General features: G+C 40.7%; 1 protein-coding gene across 1 annotated transcript in view; it reads right to left on the reverse strand.

Moving 5' to 3' along the window:
* ptch1 (patched 1) overlaps positions 1–18,136 on the reverse strand; it is a 43,660-nt gene extending 25,524 nt beyond the window's left edge. The window contains exons 1-9 of the mRNA XM_079468298.1: positions 17,641–18,136; positions 16,475–16,667; positions 6,440–6,629; positions 6,287–6,356; positions 5,723–5,814; positions 3,827–4,025; positions 3,554–3,675; positions 2,478–2,625; positions 485–616 (exon numbers count right to left, since the gene is read on the reverse strand). Coding sequence (XP_079324424.1) covers positions 485–616; positions 2,478–2,625; positions 3,554–3,675; positions 3,827–4,025; positions 5,723–5,814; positions 6,287–6,356; positions 6,440–6,629; positions 16,475–16,667; positions 17,641–17,808 — 1,314 coding nt within the window. The 5' untranslated portion in view covers positions 17,809–18,136. The remainder of the gene's footprint in view (positions 1–484; positions 617–2,477; positions 2,626–3,553; positions 3,676–3,826; positions 4,026–5,722; positions 5,815–6,286; positions 6,357–6,439; positions 6,630–16,474; positions 16,668–17,640) is intronic.
* Between the last annotated feature and the right edge of the window lie 3,029 nt (positions 18,137–21,165).

A 21,165-nucleotide genomic window follows, 5' to 3' on the forward strand; every position in this document is an offset into this window, starting at 1 on the left:
TTATCTGGCAGGTTAATCCTATTGGAATAATGCCCAAAATACACTACAAAAAGGAATTTTGTAATGGTTTTAAATGGAAAAAGCTTACGGTTTATAAGTGTATTTTATCGGAAACCATTAGAATTTCTGTGATGTTTCTATAGTTTTTTTATCAGGGCATGCAGCTTTATAAATGCAATGATACTACAATGATAAATAATTTATAGTTGTATAGCTAGGTCAGTCGGAGGGAAATGATGGGACAAAGGGATCATGAAATGCTTTTGCAAATATTTTAGATATTATTCTTGTTTAGCTATATTCGATTGGAGTGTGGACATCAAAACATTATATTCCAGTCATAAATAAATACCTGGCTGAGTACTTATCAGGTTAACATGAGAGAGTGAAAAAGCTGGACGTGCTTCAACCTGAACAAAAGCGAGAGGAAGCCTAGATAAAAAGACAAAAGCTCATCACGCTGGAGATGTGGGATTGGGTTTACCATGAGGAGGTAGCCACTGGCGATACGAATCACACTGACATCAGAGAAGGACTTGAGGATGTCTTCCAAGGTGGTGGTGGTGAACGTGAGAACCTTCTGGGAAGAATTGACAGACACACTCTGCTGGACCGCCTGAGGGCGAAGAGAAACAAATATTATTTTACAGACGTTGTTGTTTCATTTTTATAATTTCTCCATATGTCTTTACGTTTTTCTGCCCCTTCGGTGAATTAAACTAACTGAGCAACACCGAAGATTGCAGTCTTCGACTCCACAAATGTTTCTGCAGAGTAATTATCCCAGAAAATGAATATAGCAGCCCCACCCCCTAAAACCACACACACTCACATCCACAAACGCACACATGTTCAGCCCAGCGCACGCACGCACATGCACCAAAAGGAAACCCTATGCCAAGCAGAGGTCAGCGCTGACAAAACAGAGAACAGATGATGTCACACACAAGCCACCAATGGGACAGCAGCTGTGAAAGAGATTGAGCGCTGAGCGGGTTAATGTTTTCCAGACGGTGCTGTCAAACACACACACACACACACACACACGGATACCACACACACGCAAAGACTCACAACTGCTGGGGCCACCACAGAAAAAAAGGGGTTTATTCTGCAATGGACACCCACTCTAGCAAAAACAGACCCTTTGGGTTTTACGAGACCTGTTATTAATATTATTTTACAACGATTTATCATTGTACATAAAATTGAGTACAAATGGAAGACTATTGAAGATACCATGGCTAAGAGGATAAGTTTTTACTACAACGCAATACAACGCACAGCCTCTCAGAGCGTATGGCTTTTAAAAATACATATAAAACACATAAGAAGGGTTTAGTAAACACAACTATACAATCTCTCACTGCGACCTATCCAGCCCTTACAGATGTGCCCCGTCTTTCCAAGTTCACACTTAACCTGAGCATTTCAAGTATGGAGAAGGAAAAGGGAAGTGGATCGCTTTGAAGGACTGCACTTAAACAGCTGGGTCCTAACCTCGAGAGACACAACGCATTTGGAATGTGTGCAGTACTTATGACTCGAGATGGAATGCATTTACACAGCATGAGTGTGTGTGTGTGTGTGTGTTCAAGGAAATGCTGGACTAGAAGAACTGACATGTTATTTTAAGATCCTGACTATTTCATCTTTCAAGCAATTTTACTTTCACACTGTCCTTTTGACATTTGAGGACATATACGAAAAGCGTGCGCACAGAAATGCGGCTATCGTACCAAACAGTTCTGGGCCACCATTGACTACCATAGTAGGATCAATTGCTTTATACAGTTTTTTGTTATGTTTAACACAAAATAAGATATTTTGAAGAATGTTAGAAAGCTAACAGTTCTGGGGTACTTTTGACTACCATTGTAATCTTCCTACTATGGTGGTCAATGGTGGCCAAGAACTGTTAGATTACAAGCATTCTTCCAAATATATTTCTATGTGTTTGTCAGAACGAAGAAATTCATAGAGATTTGAAACAACTCGAGGGAGAGTAAATGAAGATAATTTTTATTTTGGTGTGAACTGTCCCTTTAATGTTAAAGAGAAATTTCTACTTTTAGATTGAGAACTCTTGAAGTGAAAGAACTGGTCAGTGTTTATCCTTTTTAAGATGAAAATCCTACCATACATAGATTGTAACTATACACAACCAAAAGTATAGAAACTCCAAGTTAATGTGTTAAGACACAAAATTATTAGAAAAAAGGCAAAGAATCATTTTGGAATCGAAAAGTGGCTCACAGAATCAGAAGTGCACCAAGATTCCCATGCTCAATTTCCAGGCCCAAAATGTTCAATGTGTTCTTTTGTATAATAAAAACATTATCTATTCGGGACACCAGCTCAAACTGTTATCTGTCAGTAGTCTGCAGTCTGGACATCCTGAGGGCATTTTTACATCCTCTGACTGGGCTTGGCCTTTCAGCCAATGAGATGATGTGAAGGAAGAGGAGCACATTTACCTCAGAGTATTTCCTCTGCCAGGCCTCCAGTACGGCAGCTGCTTTGTCCTCGTTCCAGTTGATGTGCGAGACCTCTTCATAGCCCTTCAAGTGCTCGTACATCTGCTTTGGGGTCATGAGTTGGAACATGGTCTGAAGGGCCTGTGCGCTGTAGGTTAGAGAAAAGAGAATAAAGACAGATTAAATTAGACATTTTAACATTTATAAGCAAAAATAAATAATTTTATTATCATGCTTTTTGCCAACTACAAATATTAAGACAATGAACTACAGTAGACAATCGCATGTTCACAGACCTTCCAAACTTAAGGGTTCAGACTCCCTCAAGTGGAATCTCAGGCTGCTATTGTTAAACACACTCCCTGAACGGAGAGGAATGTGGTTTCTAGAAAATAATTCCTAGAAATCTTTGTGGACAATTCCTAAGCTACTTAAGGATCTTTTCCACCCTTACTCTACATTATCATTCTTGGGACTTATGACAACGTTCCTTCATAATGAAGATGTCAAATTCGGTCTCTACTCATGCTTAAAGGGCTTCGGAGAAAAATGGTCAGTTTTTGGGGTAGGAGGCGTAGTTTTTCTACAGTCTGTGGGAATGCATACTAATATGCAGTTTACTAATGATTACACTCGGCCAGTGAGAAGAAAAAAACAAACCTCTTACTGTATGTGTGAGTGAGTGAGTGAGTAAGAGACAGTCTGTCTGTTTTATATGTCTGTACGTACTGTTTAGAAATGACTAGAAATTAAGACAAATATTTTCACTTCTCTATGGTTTTCCACATCATGTTGCTTTAAACCCGCATGACTTTCAAAAGATGTTGGTAGTGACTGACAGTCCCAGTCACCATTTACTTTCAATGAAACAAGATCCAATGAAAGTGAATGGTGACTGAGGCTGTCAGTCACTAATAAGCCTTTTGTGTTCCACAGAAAAAGAAAGGAAGCCACACGGGTTCGGAGAAACATAAGGATGAGTATATGATGACAGAATATTTGAGTAATCTGTTGCTTTAAGGTAAATCCATTTCCTGGGATGTCATCAGCATTTAAAAATCCAAGTGGTCTCTTACCTCAGAAGTTTGCCGCTGTCATTCTTTTTGGTCCCGCCTACGATAAGCTCCTCCTGCCAGTGCATGTACTTTTTGGAGAGCCCATAGCAGCCGCCAGTCAGAACACGAGCCACGTCAAAAGGCTTGAGAAGAATATCATAATGTCAATTAGAGCCTTAGACAACATTGGTTTAACCAACCTTAAGCTGTGTAAACAGACATCTAACATTGAAAACAAGCATTCTTTACATGTAACAAGTATGCATGTTATCTGTTCATTGTTCCACGACTCACCCGTGTTGTGTTCTTGTTGGGAGCTGAGAATGGGCAGTCGGGGTCTGAAGGGTTCAGGCAGGGGCGGTCCATGTAGCCATGACCCACCTCTGCTTTGATCAGCATCTCCTCCCATGTGTCCACTGAAATCTTCATCTTCTTCAGCTCAGCAATAAATCCCATTGGATCAAAGTTGATCCACTGCACGGAAGGTTTGCCACTAAGGTAGGGAAAACCCAAAACATTTACACCATGTAGATCTAATATTATACACTTCATCCAATCATCCATCATGTTGTCCCGGGTTCAAGGACAATGAAAATAGTTCATTTAGCATGTCATCGCTGAAACCTTGGATGTCCAAATTTGCAGTGTTTTGGAAAATTTTCTTTTTAATACTTTTTATTGGTCTGAAACATGAAGTGACTAATAATAAGGATTTATGGCAAAACAAATCATGCAATATGGAGATAGGACAGCAGCAATATAGATTTTTATTGATTATTTATTACATTTGACATTGACGCATTTGGCAGATGCTTTTATCCAAAGCGACTAACAATGCATTATACTATAAAAAAATTGATGTATGTGCAATCCCTGGGATCGAACCCATGACCTTGGCGTTGCTGGCACCTTGCTCTTACCACTGACCCTTTATTTTTTTATTTGTTAATTTATTAAATACATGTTGTTTCTAAGTCAATGAGGAATTGTGTTAAATAATCATGATCCCAATACTGGTCAAAATAACTGTCTTATTGACAATAATGACTGATATAGAGTCTGGTAAACTGTCAAGGACAAGTTTGTAAGTTTGTAGATGGACTTTCTCACTCATGGGCGTGTCTGAAGTGGTACTGTAACTGCATACAGCAGATAAAGTCTAATGGAATTCTGCAGGCTTATGGATAGACGGGCGCTCCACAACACAAATGCAGCTGGGATTGAATTTCAGCCTACCTCCGTAATAACAGCTTTGAGAAAATGGAATCAATCCGCTCATCTGATCTTTATCCCCTCTAATTATACCACAGCGCAGGGCGATCCCGCTCTGTACCCGGCATCTCCCCACAGATGACAGCCCGGCGCACATTTTCACAAACCTCCAGTGATTTCCGTGCCATCTTGTCTAAGTCGGTTCTGTCAGCACCCTATTCTCCGCCAGAGTCCTCACTCGCTTTTGCTGCCCCGCCTTTTCATTCGCCTCTATCCTCGGATGCCCTTTCTCGCTCTGAATTCTACCTCTCTTATGTCTTCTAGACGATCCATCATTCATCTACGTCTAGTGCTGGACCTAGTCGGCCATCTTTTTCTCATTTTCCCTCATGCTTTCATTCTTTCTGTAAGTTTTTCCTCTGTACGCTTCTCTCTCTTCCTCTTCTGGCAGGCCTGCAGTGGTTTAGACCACATTGTATGTGCCTAACTAGGCTTGAGTCATTATGCCAAGTCCTCCAACCAGAACACAGTAAAGTCCTTATTTGCCATCCATGATGAGAGAGAGAGGATGGGAGGAGGGCAGAAAAACTTTTGAAGGCTTGGTGGTTGTCTACCGAGCTGCAAGAAGCCATTTGCAGCAGTTAAGTGGAACAATTGTGCGAGGCCTCAAGTTTGTGAACTTCAATGACACCCTTCAGACCAAGAACACCACTGGAGACTGTACAATCACCAGTCTATCAAACAAACATGCTGAAATTCCCTTTCACCACTCTCTAAAATAATTAATTGCAGTGTTTTTTAGTAAAAATATGATGCAAAGTTTGCTGGGTTTTCATTTGATGGGAAATTTTCTCTACTCACAGAAAGCTGTCTGTTCAGTGTTTGTTTCAACAATATGCATTTCTGGCGAGTCAAGCTGATTTAAACGGATCAAAGGATAAAATATTACAGGCTCCAAACAAATATGGTGTAACTTACGGGAGGTAGACTGATCCTGCATGCAGTTTAGCACCTTCCCAGAAGCAGTCCAGAGGAGTGATGATCAGACATGGGTGCAGTTTCTCTATAATCTAAAAGATAGATGCAGTGTTACTATCACAGATCTTTGATAATGTGCCTTTACAAGTATTTGTCATCAAATACATAACATTTTTTCTACTTAGAAACTAATTACAAGAAAGACAATTATAGATATTTTACAGTTAGTATTTGATAACATCAAAAATATTATACACACACAATGCACTATGAACACAGCACTTTGAAAGATACAAACAATGCCGGTCGAGTTTTTTTTCAGTTTTTTAACACTACACACATTTGAACAGAATACAACCAACAGAACATTCATAACCAAATCAGCATGTTAAACAAATGTCTTTAAGATTTAAAATGATAGTTCACCCCGAAATTCTGACATCATATATTCAACTTCCTGTCTTGCATACCTGTATGACTTTCTTACTTCGGTAGAACACAATTTTATACATTTCTACTAAATCAGTATTAAAAGGTACACTAAAAATCTCTATACTTCCTTACCTGGTCAACAAAATTGGTTTCTGTGACGAGTTCTCCTGATTTGTAGCATAAATGTTCCAATTTCCATTGCCTGAAAATACAACAGTCGAAGGCGTATGAAACAATGATAACCAATACAATTCATCATTAACATGTAAATGGTTGTGCTGTTACCTGTTATACATGTAAACGTGCACTCTGCTGGCTTTAATGGCAGAGTCGAGGTGCTGCTTCAGCGCCTCCACGGTCAGAATGTTAGCACCTTCCTGTCTCGGCGTCTGAATCATGAGCTGAGGACTAAACATGGCCTCCTCTCCGATCTTCTGCCGCGTGTACTTGAGTTCTTGATTTACCCTGCCGCCCACTGTAAAAGGAAATAACATTTAAATGTTGCTGAATGTGTTATGTGTAAAATAATACATGTTTCTAATTTCATATTGTATATTGACGTGTAGAAAAGCATCAAAGATTCGTGTCACAAATAATTCACTTAGCTCAGCACAGTGACAACCAATCATAACTCTCAGCTTTATCGCACAGGGTCAAGCAAAAGTCTCACGGTAATCAATTATATCGTTCAGCCTCGATGAAAAGGAATCTGTGCTAACACATGTAGCGGCTCCCACCTGTCCTGTTAACTTCACTTCAAAATGCCTTTCATTGCTCCCTTTAACACCTGCATTCTTCTTCACAGCTCTCAAACCCATGGCTTATGAGTTACGAGCGTGTTTGAAAAGTGTTTTTTGAGCCCGCACCGTCTGCTTTATTGCATACGGCCAGCGGAGTCCTTGTGTGGCACATCTGAGCAGAACCGGCTACAAAAGCGGCCTTTAACAGAGTCGCGCTGAACGGCGTCCAAGTCTGCCTCTCAAAAGCTGCGGGTTCTTCACGCGCTCTTTACCTGACCTCTGAGAATAGAAGACTTCTCCGTTTCCAGGATCAAGCACCCTTGAGAAGCAGGCCACACGGTTCACAAAGGCTTCACAGTTACTCCGTGCCACCATGTAACGCTGGTAATAAATAATACGGTCTCATAATCTGCTCATTCCTCACAATCAACCTACCGATACTAAATCACTTACTGTATTTCTTCAGTGTGCTGTGTTGAAACGGAGAAGGGTTCATTTATGGCCACCTATCACAACTTGTTGAAGGTAAAATGTAGTATATTATCAATGCATTTACATGCTTAAAAGGCTCCTATAGTAGGAAAAAATTACTTTATAATTTTTTTGTTCTGTTGAACACAAAAGAAGAAATTTTGATTTAAATGATGACAGAATTCTCATTTTCCATCATCAAGTATCCCAATAACAACAGTGCTTAAAGGTACCCAGTACCCCAACGGCGTGTGACCTTAAACTACTATAATATAACTTTCAGAGTTCGCTTTGAACCTGACCTCACTTACAGTGACATGCACAAAGAAAAATGACATAAGAAACATGTGTTTGTGATTATTCATATTTTTCTAAGAAGTAACACCAGCGAGTTTAAAGCCCAACACATTTTGCACTTAGTTGGATATAAGAACTACATGCACATATGTTAGGTCACAATTTTATGGAAAATAAAATGTAAAACAGCAACAACAAACATTTTTTTACAGTCATTTCATCTTCCTGACAGTTTTTTCAAAGCCACAAAAAGGTCCTGAACGTCAAAAACAATGAAACATTCATCATGCCATATAACTAAAGCAAGAAAATGTCTTTTTCTCATTAACCTATTTCAACTCTGGGGGGAAGGGCTGTGTAAAACAATCTGTAAGAATTTATAAGACATAATCCAATTTAACAATGGTTTTCAATCCACCAGACAGACATAGGTTGGATATTTTCAAACCATTGTAATTGTATTAAATTTGAAAATAACCATGTTTTTTCTCAGGGCAGACCACCCAGCCTGGGAAAAAGATTCACGACGGAGGAATACGTCTAGAAGCATTATACGAATGCAATGGATTTCCTCTTTTCCTGGCCCAAAATGTACATCTGATCTTGTTTTAGACCATGTTTATAATATCCTTCATTAATTGCAGCTTTAAGCGAGTCTGAGCTTTACTTCAACATGATTATTGGTACCAGGTTGATTACATCCCAAACAAGCTTAACATGTTCCTGATTTCGAAGCCCTGGGAACACCGACGTGTTTCAGGGATGAAACAACCTCAGATGTCAGTTTTTCAATCAAGGTTTTTCCTCTGGATTAGCGTGAACCGAGTCACCTTCACGTCATGAATGAATCCTCTGATGTACGCCAGGACTTATGGAGGAAACAGGAAGGAGCCACAACAATGCGTGTCACTCACTTTACAGACAATGAGTCCCATACACCATGAAACGTCATATTATGTCCTGAACCTCGGAGTACACCTCTCTAGAGATTTACAAGTCACAAATGGCTTTGCCTCGGGTGTGAAATGAACACCCCTGCTCCAGAAGAAAATGTCCGTCTGTGTAGGTAGGTTTGACAGAGAGAGAGAGAGAGAGAGAGAGCGAGAGAGAGAGAGAGAGAGAGTAGCTTTGGGTAAAAGCATCTGTAAAAAGCAGTAGATCTTGGGGGGAAAACAGATCTTGGGAAAAGGTCCTGGGCAGGTTCAAGACAGGTCCAAACATTCAATTTTCGAATACATTTCTAATGCCCTATATATTAAACTATAACTACAACGATACTTGTGTGCTGCTGTTTCGCATTTTAAATGTTAAATCACTTAATGCAAAGATTTCGACTTTGGATTTGACAGTTCATGTCTGTCAATGTTTCAGTGTTCATTGTATGCAAAAATATATTGGTATTGTTATAGGCCTAGTTGTGGTCTGAACTCTGCTATTCATTTTAATTTACATTTTCTTATACACGTTATCTTTATAGTTACGCAGGGACATTTTCAGGAAAATAAACAAAAAGTCGAAAGTCAGTTTTTGGTCAAAATTGGGTTTTCATTAAATTATTATTCTATAATATTTGTATCACATCTGAAAATATCTTTATCAAATTCACTTGTTTAATACTGCAAAATAGTGATTTATTGTGGCAAGCTGATGTTTAAGACAATTCACCTATCAAAGACAATTCACCTATCAAAGACAATTCACCTATCAAAGACAATTCACCTATCAAAGACAATTCACCTATCAAAGACAATTCACCTATCAAAGACAATTCACCTATCAAAGACAATTCACCTATCAAAGACAATTCACCTATCAAAGACAATTCACCTATCAAAGACAATTCACCTATCAAAGACAATTCACCTATCAAAGACAATTCACCTATCAAAGACAATTCACCTATCAAAGACAATTCACCTATCAAAGACAATTCACCTATCAAAGACAATTCACCTATCAAAGACAATTCACCTATCAAAGACAATTCAACTATCAAAGACAATTCACCTATCAAAGACAATTCAACTATCAAAGACAATTCACCTATCAAAGACAATTCACCTTTCAAAGTAAACCCCATAAGATGTAGAATGTATATTTCCCGCCAGTCCTGTGTAAACGGCACCCCAAAGTGCAAAGTTTTTTATACAAAGTTATCGTGAGATGGCAAAGCTCGCCGTCTAGAAATGTCCGCCGTATTTCACTGCTAACTAGTTGTTGTCCACTTTTCAGGGAAAGGTTTGCTAGTCTCCTTGTGTAGTGATGCAGCCGTTAGTGCTCCTGACAGAGCTCTCGTTTTTTAAGAGTGCCCAGCACTATTTTCATTACTTTCGTTTTATTAATACGGTTTTATAGAGTAGTTTTATAGATTTCAACACTAGGAAATGTTTTAGTTATTATATTGTTAATAGATTAAGTATTTTACCACACCACAGTAAAGTGACTTTTACTTGCGATACTTGACTGTTGTGCTTTTATCTTTAAACCCGTTTTTCTACAAATTCCGTTAGAATATGTACAATTTCACCATGTGTTGGGTTTTCCCAGATCGCATCACATTTGCCTTTATCCATCACAGGTCTGTGCTAAAACAATTTCTCTCAATAAGAAGAGCAACAGAGCGGCCATGAATCTGGTGTGCATGTCAGTGTGTTGGTGCCTCCACTGAGTCCATTCAGTGTGTTGCATAACATTAACCCTTGAACCTCCCTTTCACAAACAGGGGGAGCTGCCATTGGAAGGACTCTTCCATTGCCCCAAGTTTTCAAGCAGCGCATTGCTATTCTCACCATTCAGCCGCAGAGTGGCTTTTGAGTGGCCTGCTTCAGAGGGGTGTGTGGGGTTCCATACAAAAGAAACGTCCCACCCACTCTCCCCCCCCACAACCACTGCACTCAAGCCCTTCAAGAGCGTGACATAACTCCACGCTACTTCTAGCTCCACTACTGCCCACTATACTTCATCCCACCGAGTACGCCAATCACACAGCTAGAGGAGTCACTGGGGCTGCTCTGTGATGGTGTGGGTTATGGTGGCTCGTGAGGGACTTTTTTGGGTGGGGGCTGGAGGAAGGGGCTGTGTGTGGCAATGCCGGCACAGGGAGGCAGTTTTTATGACTGTGTTGCGGGCAGGATTAGCTGGATTAGACTCCAACTCAGAGAGACCCCCTGTGGTCGCAAGGAAATTTCTGCATGGGGTCAAGTGGAATGAATTCTCTCCGTCGGAAAACTCTGCACAAATCCAGGCACCAACCATAGCCCTGACCATGACTCCTTGGTTTCGACGTACCGCTGTCCCCAAACCAGCATTTAAACCCACCGATTACCGAAATTCTAGGGTTTGGTGGCACAAATGGCAATACAATTTTTAAAGCGACATTGTACTTTCAAACAAGCATTTCTGTAAACAAAGCACCTCCTCTTAATGTCCTGCACACATGCTTGGTACTGTAACGGCAGTCCATGTGTTGACCTCCAACAGGCACTTTTCCATACACGAAGGGGATACGAAGGGTGAGAGTGAAGGAAAGCGAAAGTGAGAGAGCGAAAGAGAGAAAAGCGAGGGAGAGAGAGAAAGTCCCTGACCCGCAGCTGTAGCACAATGCCCCCAAGCAGCCTGCTCAACCCCTGACACAAATTTTACACCGCAGCTGCCATTTACTCCACACCACATTACCATATCTATGGCCTGCTCTCCTCTAATTATGCTAATCACCTGTCCAGATCTGCACCACAAAAATGGATGTATTTAGCAGTCCGCTGCCTACAAATACAGCTTACTGCGATCCAGAGATGTACATTCAGAGGGGCCTGAATGGGTAGATTTTTCCACGTTGCTGGCTTCATTCAGGTTCCTTCCTCTTAAGAAAAAACTATTCAAATGAAGTGGATCGCACCACAACAAAAAGCATGGCGAAAAGTGTGTGTTCATGCACCCTCGAGGTTGGGGGGTGGTTCTGTGTGTGCACCTACCCAAACACTCAGCGAGTTCCAGCTAAATAAGATATCACCGCGACATTTTCCTGATTTCCAGTTAGCAAGGGTTCTTTAAAATAAAGTCACTTGTTATTTTACCATTCTCAGGAATACTTGATTCTGACATTTTGCCAAAATTGGACCTCAGAATAAAGCGACGACAAGCGGAGAGCCTAAAACCACCTTAGCTGTTACAAATGCACTTGTATCCCACTGCTTCACGGGGCTAATTGCTTTATAAAACGGTTATTCAATATGTGCAACAAGGTTTCTTAAAATAAAGTAAATTAAGTGATATTTAGGCTATGTTATGTGGTCAGCAGTTATAAATTGGGGTATTTTATAATGGCTCAGAACTTGGTTCAACCAATTAGAATCAAGGACCAGAACGGATCATTTTATAATGATAATTCAACTGTATAACAGATAGAAATGGAAATCAACAGGTGCCTGGGAATAAAATACATCTGAATCTTAATGCAAAAAATCAACATTTCATATACAAATATCGTAGTAGTTTGTCAATTTTAATAAATGCAAAAACGACTGACGTAAAAAATGTCTAAGAACGATCAACTGCCAACTTTTCATGCAGATACAATTTTTTATAAAAGCAACCAACTTAAAACATGCGTGTTTAAAAGTTTCATTCACACAGGCGAAATGACGTGCGATCCAAAATAGCTGAAAAGTATTCAACTTTGTTTATACTTCAGATCCATAGAATGATGTATGTCACGAAGGAACTGACTGCACAAACAGTTTTTTTGGTCAAAACACAAATAACACTTCAGCTACTACGCTCCTTCCTTCATTTCCCTTCCCCCTCTCGCCAAGTCCTCCGCCCCTCGGCCGCAGAGAGAGGGAGGGCGAAGGGAGGAGGAGGGCCGGACCACCCGGCATCCATGGCAGGACTCAGTGTTTACATTGCTGCGCTTCACTCTGTAATACATCTGGCATCCTAGGGCTGGACTCCCAAGTGAAAGGGGGGGTTGCGAGTGTGTGTGTGTCAGGGTGAGGAGAGGGGATTGGGTGGGGGGTGGCTGAAGTGCAGTAATAACCTTACGGAAGAAAAGTGAGGGAAGCGAGAGAGTCTTTTCCGTCATTTCACTGTCTCTGTTTTTTTAATAACACGAAGTAGAGGTATGCTGAGGATAAACAGAGGAATTGCTGTCTGGATGTTGGCTGTGGATGGGATTTGCTCCATTCGGTTGTGTCTTCCACACGTCAGTTTTACAACTCCAGGTTACTTCTAAAAGGTGTACTACTACTTAGGAATGTTCAACGATTAATTGCGTCCAGAATAAAGTTTGTGTTTACATAAAAAAATATATATGTGCATATGTATTTGTATACGTACACATAAATGTATTTATTTAGGAAGTATTTGCATGTATATATTTAATATATAATCTAAAATAAATATATAAATGTACTCAATTTTATATTCTTCTTAAATATATACATGTATGTGTTTATAAATACAAAATAAATGCACAGTACACAAATTATAATATGTAAACATATATATGTATTATAATATGTATAACTTTTGCCTGCCCTGGCACATGACAAAAAGGAAAAATGTAGCTTGCGATAAACCTCAGTTCCAAGCCATATCTGGACCAAAAAAGAACCACAGGGCCAATAAACAACCACCTAGGATCCCTAAGCCACCGCATAGGAACACTCAAGCACTGTAGTTTTGCAATGTAAGCACGCCTCACATTTACTTCCAACATAAAAATCAAATTGTGACCATACTTCAGTCTCTTTAGCTTGAATATGTTGGTTAAACATGAAGCACTGTTCGAGAGCTGAGGATAAGGTTGACATTCGCAGCACACATTCTCAGCAGCTTGGGTTAGCCAAACTTCAAACCAGAAGCCTAAAGCCTCTAGGCTCCACATTCATCTCTTACAGTTCAGCCATGTGTGTCCAAGCCTTCTCAAGCACATCAAAACAGGGCGAATCCCACTAGATCCCGCTCTCCTCACCACAGAGCAGGGAGGCCACATTCTTAAGCCACTTCCTCTATATTAAAAAAGGGACTTCTTACCAATATGCACTGTTGGTTACGAATTTCTCCATATTATATAAAAGGTTAACTCTTAAGCGTCCTCATGTTTCGTGGTGTAAGCAGAGGACGTTTGTCAATATCTCCTCACCTGTTGAATGTCATGACACTTCAGCTTACATTTCACTAGCTGAGAGCCAAACCGCAAAGAAAAGCACTTCAGCAGAAGTAAACATCTGAAAAGGCAGTTTTTTCCACAGTGGCTCTATTCACACACAGAGAAAGCAGAAGCATACTAGAAACTATTCATACAACTGAAACTTGCACGAAAAAGACGTAACAGAACAACATTTTTTGTTTTAAACAAGAATAAGTTATGTTTATCCATAGTACCCACTAATGAGACGTACTGCATATTGATCAATAATCTCTAATAAATTCACACTGCCCCCTGCTGGGAACATGAAACATTTTGCTGGTAAAATTCATCATTAAGTGGCATTAAAACCGATCAAGCTATATGTCCACGTTTGTGCCATCTAGCAGACCCTCTCTCATCATATGTGGCTCTTAGCTGGAACCCCTCACTCTGCACTCGGGTCATGTAGCCGGTATCATATGAGCTTTTAAATAGCGGAGTCTCCACACGATGACCTCAGGTCCTAAGGGACACAGCCTTGTGGCCCCGAGCCTCACGCTACCCCTCCTACCCTGCAGAAGAGAATGGGACAGCCCGAATCCTGATATCTCAATGATTTCACTTCAAGAGCAGTTCCTCTCGAAAGCAACCAGGAGGGGAACGAGTACAGGAAGGCAAATGTTTACGTGAACATTTTTTAATTAAATTCAGGCGGTGCTGGTGTTTTCTTTAAAAACGTTGAGCCTATGTAGATGGTCTGTCATACCACCTGGAACTTTTTGCAAAATATTTCAAACAGTGTTATTGAACTTTGGCTACCAATGCGTTAAATGGGGGGTCTCTTAAGTTTTTTCACTTTTGCGCTGGGTTATATGTGCATTCATATACTGTAACTGTATTTTTGGCCATTTCTTTTTTCAGATCTTACAGCCTAAAACATTCATTTTCCTACATTCATATCGGATCGGAGAGAGGACACAACCACTGACATATTCTACATCAATCATGCAACGCTAAGAATCTGTAGAGCAACCAAACAAATTATAGTGGTTGGACCGCACGGTCCTCAATGGCAAGTGATGAAAGACTACATGAGATCACGCTGAATCCCATTCAAGCTGAACTTAAGGGAGAGTAAGAGAAACAGCTTCACCGAAGGGTCATTTAGAGGTCACTAGCAAAAGTCTGTTCCAAACGAAACATAAACACACATGCATCCTAATGGACATTGGGCCGACATCTCCCAGTGCTGAACCTGGCCAGCCAGAACTAATCTATCCCTCAGCTGTGGAGTTTAATCTAAACAAACAGATCTCAATGTTACTGCATCTGGAAGCTGTCATGCGCCTCGACATGGGAACAACTGAGGTGCGAGTGAGTGTGTGTCCGGCAACCGACTGTCATACTTCATCTGCAAACCCCCTGCGCTTCTCGAAAAGGAAACGTGGAAGGAAGCACCAAAGATAAAACTATAAAAAGGATAAAGAGGTGATTGAACAAAGTGTTTGTGACAAGAATGAACAAAAACGACTGTTTGAACACACAGAGCATAGAAGAGCCATCGAAATGGGCCACAGCTAATATAGAGAAGGATGCAAAATGCGTGTCTAGAATTACAGAAACACTACAGTTGCAACTAACTGAAAAAAACTTTACATAATGTTTATTACATATCAATGTTACTGGAAGTGTAATTTAAGATGCTTTGGTTAAGAAATGCCTGCTACAAAATAAGCAAAGATATGCCTAAATCGCAACTTTTGGACATGTACAAGTGTCATAAAAAGTGTTTTGGACGATGGTGACAAAAAGACCAGTTCCAGTAAACAAACTCTGTACATCTGCATCCTCAATAAAGAATAACATAAAAACCTTTTAATATAACTCCTGGATAATAACATGGTCTATTTACACCCCCAAAACACACTGCAAGACAACTTAATGTCAATTAATATACAAAACAATCACTGAAAGATCATTTATAAGGAATGCCCACATATCCTCCACGATCATATCAAAGGTCCTTAAACCGCAGGAATGTAGAAGAGATCAAAGTAGAAAGGATCATTGCCCCTCCCCCCCTAAAAATCACCATACGGCCCCAACATCTCACAATTGATTTATTCATAAAATAAACAACTTTCTTCGAAATGTACTGTAACTTCCTATGCGCTGTAGTTAGTGGATTTGGTGCGTGTAGTTCGCTCGCTTCCTCGCGAAACTCTAAGACAAATCTTTTGGGAAAGTTGAAAACCGTCCAAAACAGGACCACACACAGGCTCTGTGAGCAGCGCGGATCAGATTCAACTGCTGGAGGCAGACACACACATACTGACTCACACACACACACACACACTCACAAAATGGCGGCTTTGACTAAATCTTTTCTCGTTAAATACACTCACGGTGCCCTAATGTAAACCGCTGCGATGTATCCAACTTACAAACAATCCGCGCGCGCCGCGGACTCTCGCGCGCTTCCACGTTTTCCATCAACAAAACGCATTCGCGAGCGCTAAAGCGAATTACACACGTTTAATCTGGATTTCTGCCAGACCTCTATACAATAAACAACACCGCTAATTTACATGACAGACCCCCACCCACCGCTTCAGGTCACTTACACTTGCGGGAAAATGTACGAGCAGCATCTTAAATAAGTTAATTGAAATGTTTTCTTACCTTCTACCCAGAGTTTCTCGACGTCTGTCTCCAGATTAGCTGCCCTTAAACCGACAGCAAAAGCTCCGAATATTAAAAGGCCCACAACTAAAAACTTTCCACAGTTCTTTTGTATGTAACAGCCAAGATTAAACAAAAGTCTTTGAAACTTTGCTCTCAGCCACAGCGGTGCTTTCCTCCCAGTCGCCTTCCCCTACGATAAGACAAGAAAAACGAAATATTAGCTCTTAGTTACCTTACTGCTTATTAAACAAACCGTTTTGGGGAAACTCCATTTGATCAACATATGTTTTGTAGGTTTTGCATCAATCGGAATTGTCAGGAGCTGGGTTACCCCACAATTCTCCGTTATAACTGTGACTAGGAATAGCCCACATTCGTTCTTAAAATAAATGTAAACACAACTTAAAATATAAAATATCGGGCTTGTATGTGACAACGAGGTTTTCAAAGTACCCTCTAGATACTTTTAAGACTACTCGCACTATTCTTTCGGCTTTTAAGCAGGAGGTCAATGCATAGACAAGACAAACTAAGCGTGCATGCAATCTGACAGACTGCATATTTGAGACGTTTTATCAGAGAAACGCATCATATTTTTTCAAGTAATGTAATGTTGATGATGCACGTGGGTGCCATGGCTGAAGGGACGATACGTGATGCGATTCGGAAAGCGCTGCAGCCATCGCAGAGGGAGTTACGACAGTATTTTGTGAACGGAAGAGGGCAGCCACATGGATTGTGCGTGAGCAATATAGGTCGAAAACTACCCCCCGTGTAGATCCTATCGTAATAATATCCATGGGCTTCAATCAGTATGTCGGGACACAGTGGGCTACATCACAAACTAAACCGCAGACCATTCACAAATGTTCGCTGCTGAAAGAAGCGAGGTGGAGCATTATGGTTTATTGCGATTGACTGTTATGTTTCGTCTTTGAGGATTTAATGAACGCTAAATATTGAAAAACGGCGTAAGAACATAACCGAGAACACACGCAATAGGGATTCTCGTGAGAAGTTACAGGTTGCTTCATGCCTAGACTCTCTTCTCCAGGACACCCCCATCGTTGCTATCCCGTTACCTAGCGACTTAGATTAAGTTTGCAACTTGATCAGACTATTCCCACCAAATTCCAAATGCAAACGGGACGAATGTAAAGCACCTCTGATATCTGCTCCAATGCAAAGGCGGCATCGCAATAACTCGGCCGCTGCAAATACTCCAAATCCGCCGCGGAGGTCCGATAGGTCCCCCTGTTTCTCCGCGTTAACCTCGGCCGGTCGGGGTCTCTGTTTTCCTGCTCGGAGGAGACATTAACAGCCGAGGCCATGTTGCAAAGTCTGCGCCGAACTTCTCGTTATCCGCGCTAGTGTATTTCCCCGTGAGCGTTTCGTGATATCCGAAGAAATCCAAGTTTCTCTCTCGTTGATCCCAGATCCGCGAAGCACTTCATTCTCCTGTTTGAGACGGCGAGTCAGAGTCTGCGCCTTCCATTCCAACATTTCGCGAATCTGGAGGTCTCCAACAATTCCCCACTTTCACGCCGTCTTCTTGAAAGTTTGTGACCTCAGAAGGCGAAGCGGATGCTACGGAAACGTCGATCTCTCGGTGGCTGGAGCATTCTGTTATCTATGTGGTCCCTCTTCAGGCCGCGCAACAAGTCGATCTCTGAGAGATTCAATAGATGTGAAAAAAGATCGCTCTCCATTCGGAGACAGAGGAGGGAGGGGCGTGGCAAACAGCGCTCGAAATCCCGCCTCCGGGGCTGTCAGATGGCCGGAGTTCCTGGGATCTGATTGGTTCCAGGAAGGCAAAAATTACTCAGCAAACACGACTATTATTAGCTGCTTAGCAACAGCTCACCAAAGTAGAGAGACCACCCAAGCCGAGAGCCCTCGTGTGTGCATCTCAAACTTCAGGGGAGTCTTAAAGAAGCAAGACACGCTATTTTTTTTTTGCTGGGTTCGGAGCACTGGGTCAAAGTCGAAGGTTTTCGAAGAACTCGAAGAAAGGTTTAAGAGAAGAAAAGCAAGCGGGAGAAGTTCGCACATGGGGACACACGCAACGGAGTTGCGCTCTTTCTTTCGCGCGTGATTCTTTAAGCGTCTTCTGCAACGACTTAATAGCTTTTGTAAAACATGTAAACGGTGGAAACGTGTATTCTAAGCAGTCATGAGATCGGTTATCCCTTTACTTCCGTAAAATTGTAAATTGTTGTTTTAACACTAGCTCACATATTACATTATACATTACAGCCGCAGTTGTTTATTGCTTTTCTATACGCTGTACAAATTGGTAACAACCAAAGTCCAAGCGAGGATGCTTTCATAAACGTCTATAGAGCTCCAGCGCCGCCTAGATCAGTGAGTCTATAGGGCGCGGGCACATATACGTTTACGAGTGTGCATACACTATGTATAACTGCTTTTGTGTAGGCAAAAACTTGTAGAATAACAATGATTGACATAAACAATGCCAATTAACAATTATTTATTCAGGTCTTGTACTAAAGACAGTACGGAATTATTTGTAATTGTCTACTTGCATCTATTTCCCTTTTCACAGTACCAGCTGGGCAGTTTGGATATTGGCCATACATAGAGTACTGGCTACAGGGCAAAGGAAAAATGCAATTAATGAGAGTTGTCTTTTATAGAGCACAGGTGTGTTACAGTTTTAAACAACTCCGTGCCAAAACATGGGAATTCCTTGTCTTGCTGCCCTTTTTCATTGGGTATGTTGTGTAAACATGGCATCACTTAAATGCTATGCAAAACACTCATAAAACCATTTAATAACTTTTGAGAATGGGAAATTTGTCCCGTACCATGCAAAGCCGATAGTCCTAATTAGCTTTATATCGCATTCTTGAATCTCCTTTGTAAACGCGAAATATGTTATTCATCATGGAATTGTGCAAATATAAGCAGCTATACGGTGCTACATAAACACTGAACAATCACTGGAGTGGTGATATCATCAGTGTAGGGGGCTCGGGAGGAAAGCTCTGACATTAGTAAGAAAATGAGATACAATGTTAAGAAGAATCCATTTCCTATCCCACCCCGCCATCAGGAAATTATTACAGCCATATTATTTTCCTTCAAAAGAAAATGGACCACTAGTCATTAACTTCCTGCGCTGGATTCGAAGCTATATGATCTGTCTTGAGCTCAGTCCGTCCCAGCAGTCTTTTCGTTTGCCATGGTTCCCACTACTATGATGTACCCATGACTTTTTCCTTGTTTACTCTGTAGCACAAGGTTGTGCTCAATCACACAGATGTGTTTGACAGTTCTGAGCACTTCTCTGCCAGTGTTTACACTCTCCAATTTCCTCTGCGATTGTGTGGTTCTTGTATAATCAGTGTGACACTGGAGAAAGGAGAGCACTTCATAAAAAAATGGCTATTTACCTTTGTGTGGAGGCTGCTGGATGTTTTCAGGGGTTGAAGCGTTTTGCTCCGTGCTTTTCTTAATTCAAGGTTAAATCAAGAATTGCGTGAATTATTTTTGGGTCGGAAAAATGAGAGAGATGTTGTTATCTTGGTGCAATGCTAGATTTATATTTTCTGTATGAATGCAGTCGGATACTGGTGGGTGTCCAGTCATCCAGAAATCTCTCATTTACTCTATTGTCATTTCAAACCTGTATGACTTTCTTTTTTCTGCAGGACACAAAAGAAGATATTTTGAAGAATGTTGGTAACCGAATAACTGTGTTACCCGTCACCCTTGATTTTGTTTCCATATAATTGAATTTGTATCACCATTGTTTGGCTACTGACATTCTTCAAAATATCTTCTTTTGTGTAGAAAGATCATACAGGTTTGCAATGACAAGAGGGTGAATAAATGATGACAGAAATTAAATTTTTTGGGTGATTTATCACTTTAATGTTTGTCTGTTGTGTATAGTATGTGTATCTTTGTGCCAATACCACCAATACCGTTGCCTCCCTCTAATGAGAAATAAAAATGCAGAACGTGCAAAATGATTTAACAGAAGGGGTTGTGCAACAGTGTTTCATGAATTCTGACTTCTTTAAAATGTTAAACATGCTGGCTTCTCATGCTTGACATGGTCAACTTGTCAAAAACTAGTTGGACGTATGACGTAGTATTTCTGTGCTCGATAGGTTCGTATAGGTTTCGGAAAGTTAATTTCGAACATGAAATTCTCTTAATTAACAAATTTTCTTAGTCCTTTTTTGGACAATTCACCTAGAAGAGCATCATGCATTTCACTGATGAATGTTATATAAACGGTGCATATAACATTGGATTTGCAGATCGTTTGAAACTGATAGATGGAGCGGTCCCAGCATGAAAAGAAGCCATTCATGAACCGCACACTGTAATTTAACCCGAGTCAAATGTTTGTGTTTGTTTGCAATCGGCACGTACGTGCATAAGCTAAACAACACAAACTTATAGTGAATCAACAGTTATGCAGGGATAATGTGATGATGTATTTTGTGCTCATGCTTTAGTTCCGACCCCCTGCACGCCTTCGCCTGTTTTCGGAAATAATCGTACAGCTGTATCTGTTTTTATAAATGTGATCAAACTAAAGACTCTTCGAAGATACAAAGTATGCAATACTACTCTATAGGTACTCAAGATGAATTTGAGATTGGCAGAAACTGTGTGTGTTTCATCCGCCTTAACAGAATGAGGAAACATCA

This window comes from Barbatula barbatula, assembly GCF_947034865.1.
Source record: "Barbatula barbatula genome assembly, chromosome: 11".
Lineage (NCBI taxonomy): Eukaryota > Metazoa > Chordata > Actinopteri > Cypriniformes > Nemacheilidae > Barbatula > Barbatula barbatula.